Genomic DNA, 6,105 nt, shown 5'->3' with positions numbered 1-6,105 from the left:
AGACCAGGCTGGTCTCGAACTCACAGAGATCCGCCTGCCTCTGCCTCCCGAGTGCTGGGATTACAGGCGTGCGCCACCACCGCCCGGCTGTATCTCAGTTTTGAAAAAAAAAAGATGTCTTATTGAGCTGGTGTTTGTCTGTCTGTGTTGTTTTTGTTTTTCGAGATAGGGTTTCTTTGTGTAGCCTCCTGGATGTTTTGGAACTCACTCTGTAGACCAGGCTGGTCTTGAACTCAGAGACCTGACTGCTTCTGCCTCACAAGTACTGGGATGAAAGGTGTGTGATAGCACTGCCAGGTTTTTTCCTAATAATTTAAATAAAATATGATCTGGCTCACCCCTTTAATCCAGTACTAGGGAGGCAGAGGCAGAGGCAGATGGATTTCCACTCCAGTCATCTCAAAAAAAAAAAAAAATTCACTTTATAGTCAATGTTTCAACATATTTAAAAGTAGTTTCTTTTAAAATATTATTAGGAATAATCATATTCTTTAGTAAGGATGCAAAACAAAAGATAATAATATAAACATATTTTCAGTGTTCTGAATATTTAGTATACAGATTTCATTCAAGGATAGACATCTTAAAATTCAAAAGTTTACTACGTTAAAAAATAAAGTTTGGGTCAGAATTTTCTATACAACCATATTAAAACCCAAATCTTTGCATAATTTTAATAGTCAGCTTTTTGAAAAATAATTTCTGGGCCAAACACAGTGGCACATGCCTGTAATCTCAGCACTTCAGAGGATGAGATAGAAGGCATGCAAGTTTAAGAGAATAGCCTCGACCACACAGTTACAGGCTAGCCTGAGCTATACTGTGTGAGTCGATCTCAAAAATAAATAAATAAAACACATATTCAACTCAACTTGGCCAATATTTTTCAATAAGATTAAAACTTTTCAATCATTAGTGCCTTCTTAATTTTCTACCCTCCTCCCTGTTCAACTCCCCCACCCAACAAATTTCCTTTGTATGTATGGAAGACAAGATACTATATGATCCAGCATGATCCTAAGGCAATGTGTATGTATAATCCTTATAAACACAGGTATATGTCATTATTTACTCTCTACAGGAGAGATTCCAGTGGTATGCTGGATTTCTGAACACATAAATGACAAATGTATCTGACAGAAGCAATGCTTAACCATTGGGGGAAACAAAGGGGAAAACACACACAATAGATGGGTGGTAAATCTTAGAAACTTTACAAAACACTGAAGAGCTGCATGTGGATTACAACAACAATTACAAAAGTAAAACAAGACAGTTCTAAAACAAAGGAAAAGAGAAAAATTCTTAGTGATAATTTAGACTTTCCAAAGAAGGGTGGTTCAGTATTCATATTAGTTTTTAAGGCACCATTTAACCCTATCACTAATTTTTAAAGAAGGTAATTCTCCATTCACAAGGACACAAGAAATAATTACTACATACCTTCTACGAGACATTTATACTTCATTATACTTGCACAGACTCCATTCTTTTCAAATGTTTCCAAAAATACAAAGTCTTATAATAAGCAAGATTCCCTAATGACAAACACATTATTCTGTAGGCTTAACTATAACCCATTTTTAAAAAAAACAACGAATTCATCCTCAGTAAACACAAGGAATCACAAAGGCCCCCTGCTTATTCAAAATCATTACATAAAGCACTGTCGGTAACTGCAAAGAAGGTTTGAGTATCTGACAGCTATAATAACCTAAAATGAGGCACACTTTAAAGAACAAAAACAACTTTTCATTTCCCTTTCTTTTTCCTTCCCTATCAGAGACACAAAATAACTCTAATGGCCTCAGACAAAGCTCTCAAATAAAATATATTTATATATGCATTTCACATGTACACGTACAGAAACCTGTCACATATATGTATATATCCCATTCACAGGAAAGAGAATTTGTTCTTTATTTTTAAGAGTCAAAATTATATCAATTCTGACACCCAAATTAAGTTAAATCACCATAAATTAATTAACGAGTAACAAATCACTGCATGCAGACTTAAGAGACCATATGCACAGACGGAAAAGAACCTCAGACTAAGGCCATGAATGAATAAAACCACCCAGTCCCTGAAAATCACTAACCGGCATTTGGTTTCTGTGAGAGAAACACGAGTCTTAAAATGAATAATCACAAAGGCAACTCCGTTTCTGAAGTTGCCCAAGGTAAAACACAACGAACCAAACCAGACCACTGCATTAAAGTATAAGCTTTAAGGAGTTCCCACAAAGGTAAAGACTGTCTTCATGAATGGATTATAAAACATCCCTTGCAGGTAGAAATTTTGAATTATTAAAAAAAAAGTGGAGGGCAGTCTAAACCTTGAATGACATGCAAAGGCAAAACCAAAAACGGATCTTTCCTCTCCCCCCCTCATCCAGTCCCCCCACCCCCACCTTCACGGGACAATGGGATCAGGGTCCTAACTGCAAACTTTAAAGGTATAAAACGAAGCAGTTTTACTGCGGCTTTAAATGCAATCTGCCCCTCATCTCAAACCTGGCGCACCCAGGAACACTTCTGGCCTGAAACCATCACCAGGGTTTTGTTAAGCACAAATCAGACCCGTCCAAAGAAATAAAAAGTTTGGTCCCAAATACCTGGAGGATCCATTTCAATATAAAATATCAGTTCTGTCGAATAGGGCATCATCACCTCCCTCCAGTCTGCGTCATCGCGGTCCATACTCCACACCGTATTGTACATCGCGCTGTCAGGGGCAGGTCGTCAGGAAATATATAGAAAGCATATATATATATATATATCTTTTATCTGATATTTTAAAATCTAAATATATATATTTGATAAAGTTCCAAACGGAAATGTACTTCGGGGTTTCTAACGGCCAGTACAAGTCCAGTCAACTACTGGGACGAGGACAAGGTCCTCCCCCTCTCTCCTCCTACAAGCACCCAAGAAAATGCCCCGAACTTTCAAGCTACGGGGTTTTACCTCAGAGGGTTACAGAGAGGCTCGAAAAGCAGAGAGCAGTGGTGTTAAAAAAAAAAAAAAAAAAGCCGCTCCCCGAAAAATCCTTCCTAGACAATCGCTCTCCAAAGGGAAAAGCTCCCTACCGCCTCCTAATCTTTCAGCGGAAGCCACTTTTGTGTCCTTCGGAGGAGAGAGAATGGGAGAGGAGGAAAAAAAGAACGCGTTGGGAGAAAGCTGGGGAAGTGACAAAGGCTTGAAAGGGGGTGGGGGGGCTGCGTTCAAGTTTCGGGGTCCCACTGGTCTGCAGAGAGCGATTCCCTCTGGGACTAGGATTCGGGCTCTGCTCGCCTCAGGTTGGGAACCCAAGCTCCCGCAGCTTCGGGATGACGACCCGCCGGAGAGTCCAGGGAGCTCGGCTGTGAGTTCGGCTGTGCGCGGGTAGCAGAGGTAACCCCGTCAGCACCGGCTCCCTTCACGCTCTGCTGGGGCTCCAGCCACTCGAGTTTCATTTTAACTGCGCGGAGGGGACCTCCTCCCCCGCCCTCGCTCCCCACCCCCGCTGGGCGCCACCCAACCGCGCGGAGCAGGGGGAACGGCCGGCGGCACGACTGTCCTCTCCACGCCGTACCATCTTGATATGCGACGATTTTCAAGTGCTCGGGAAGGAATGACGACTACAGCCCTCCACTCCGACTCTGGTCTCTCTCCGTCCCCGTGTCAGGCGCTCCTCTTTAGTCGACCTTTGTCTCTCCCCCCCGCCTCCCTCCGAATGGTACAGCCCGGGCGCTGGCCGCTCGCCAGGAGCCAGAGCCGGGCGCACGCGAGCTCGGCCCGGAGAAGGGGGGCGGACGGTGATTGGCTGCTCGCGGTTGCCGGAGCCCGAGCCTGCGTCTTTTGTCTGCCCTGCTCCAGCTGAGGAGCGGAGACGGCTGCGCGCCCCGAGCGGGCCAATCAGAAGGAAGCCGGCGCCGGCCGGTAAGGCGGCGATTGGTCGGACCTCAGTTACTAAGCGGGACAAAGGCAGAAGGGGAAAAGAAAAGAGGAGGAAGAGGTGGGGTTGTGGAGGAAGAATGAAGGCGCAAACGGCGGTTACTGACAGGCTGGGCGAACGCTCGGGGGCTCGAGCTACCCGGAGTCTGGCGGGGCTCCCGCTGTGGCTCGGTCCGCCCGGACTAGTGACGAGGGGGAGGACGGGCTGACGCTAGGCTCTTCTGCCTGGAGACTGGCCGTGGGGGAGGGGAGCGGTGGGAGCGGGGCGTGCTGTCACTTGGCTGGGCGCACACTCTTCAGCTCCATTGAAAGTCTCAGAGTTCCTCCTCACAAACCTCTTCACCTTGCTGCGTTCGCCCGCCCCGACTTCTGTGTTCAGTCGTCAGATACAGCAAAGGTCGCCATGCCCACTTGCATGATAGTACCTGTCCAGACAAGGTGCCCATCGCCCCCCTCCCCCCGCAACTCCCTGCGGGGTTTCTGAACCTTGGGCCTTTCTTGGAGAGTCATTTTGCCCCTACTCTGCTTCCCACTGAAGGACTTTTGAACCCAGAGTAACTCAACGCTCAAGTAACTGCATCTCAGCAAGTCCTCCAGTTCTAGTACTCCTAAATTTTTTCTGGAATTACAGTGAGTTTGTGATTTCTGCGATAAATCACAGGTGTTGAACTCTCTTGCCAAAAAACTGCTACTCCTGTTTTCCTGACAGACCCCTTTCCACACATGCAGTCCCCTCCCTCCAGGCTTAAAGCTCCGAGACCAACTTCAATATAAAAACGCTGAACATTTCCGTGCATTGCAGAAATAGCTAATTAACTTGCCGGGGAACGCTGAATAGCTAACCTGTGCCTGGAATTGCCGTCCTGCTCTACAATACAGTCTGAAGAGGCCAAAAACTGTAGTTTCCTCTTTACACTGGAGTAACAAAGCCCATTGTGTTTGAGTTGACAACCTGATTTAAGCCCTAGCAAAACCTACCCTGAGTAGCTCTGTGTATTGATTAGCCTCTGGAAGAGTCACCACGTTTCATTCTCCTGAGGTGGTTCTGTTTGTCTTTAAAGTGTTTTGAGTTAGGCCAGCCTTGGTGACTCACTCCTTTCGTTCCAGCACTCTGGAGACAGAGGTAGGTGGATCTCTGAGTGTGAGGCCAGCCTGATCTACAGAGCGAGTTCCAGGACAGCCAGGGCTACATAGTGAAACTGTCTCCAAAAAAACAAAACAACAACAAAAAGAAGTCCTGCATTGAGAAAGGCCCAAGAAACAGTCAAAATCAAAATGTGTACAGACTAGATACAAAGTAAGGAGGTAAAGAATCCAGAAAATACAGACAGGGTTAAGGTTTAAAGGAAACAAATTTCAAAATCACTGGAGAAGAAGCCTCAAGATGCTCACTTCTATCTTGCCAGCTGAAATGTATTTCAAAAGCTAGAGCAGCTCTGGGGCAGGGCTCATTAATTTTAATCTCCTGAACTGCTCCTTCAGGTAGAAGATGTTGGAAGATCAACTCTAATTTGTGGCTGACTTCCCAGCAGCCTCTGCTTCACCATATCTGAGTGCCAAAAGTACTCACATTTGATAACTCAAAAGGCAGAACAGTCGGTGAAGGGCAAGTTGGTGTATTTCGTTCACAGGTGTCTGTGCGCATTCCCAAAGGAAATGAAAGCAAAGGGACAAAAGTGTGGAAAAGATAACGGCAGCTGTTCCCTGGACCACTTTTCAACGGGGAGTGATGGGGTTTCAGTTTCTAAAGTACAGAAGAATCACCCAGGCCTTCCCCATACCTGAGGTCTAGGGGGATGGAGTGACAAAGTAGCACAGTGCAAGAGAACTGCTCCAGGTTGATACATGGCATAAAGCAGATGTGCCAGACCGGTTTATGTCAACCTGAAATGGCTGAAGACATCTAAGAGAAGGAACCAATTAAGAAAATGACTTCGACAGGCAGTGGTGGTGTAAGCCTTTATCCCCAGATCTTCAGGGGCAGAGTTTGAGGTCAGCCTGATCTACAGAACGAGTTCCAGTATAGCCAGGACTGTTATATAGAGAAACCTTGTCTCAGAAAACCGAAAAGAAAGGAAGCAAGGAAAGAGACAGGGCGGGGGAGGAGAGAGAGAGGAGAGAGACAGAGAGAGAGAGAGAGAGAGAGAGAGAGAGAGAGAGAGAGGAG

General features: G+C 45.6%; 1 protein-coding gene across 5 annotated transcripts in view; it reads right to left on the bottom strand.

Annotated features, from left to right (window-relative positions):
• Pik3r3 (phosphoinositide-3-kinase regulatory subunit 3) overlaps window positions 1-3,710 on the bottom strand; it is a 72,557-nt gene extending 68,847 nt beyond the window's left edge. Inside the window, exons 1-2 of one of the 5 annotated variants that reach the window (XM_026778181.1) lie at window positions 3,577-3,710; window positions 2,618-2,727 (exon numbers count right to left, since the gene is read on the bottom strand). In XM_026778181.1, coding sequence (XP_026633982.1) covers window positions 2,618-2,723 — 106 coding nt within the window. In that variant the 5' untranslated portion in view covers window positions 2,724-2,727; window positions 3,577-3,710. Of the gene's footprint in view, window positions 1-1,443; window positions 1,514-2,101; window positions 2,279-2,617; window positions 2,728-2,969; window positions 3,450-3,576 lie in introns of those variants that run through there. The other 4 variants (XM_026778179.1, XM_026778180.1, XM_013355291.2 and 1 more) reach the window with 4 other exon arrangements.
• Between the last annotated feature and the right edge of the window lie 2,395 nt (window positions 3,711-6,105).

Source organism: Microtus ochrogaster, unplaced genomic scaffold (genome assembly GCF_000317375.1).
Source record: "Microtus ochrogaster isolate Prairie Vole_2 unplaced genomic scaffold, MicOch1.0 UNK110, whole genome shotgun sequence".
Lineage (NCBI taxonomy): Eukaryota > Metazoa > Chordata > Mammalia > Rodentia > Cricetidae > Microtus > Microtus ochrogaster.
Note: the sequence above shows the minus strand (reverse complement) of the source record. Positions and strands in the feature narration are given on the sequence as shown.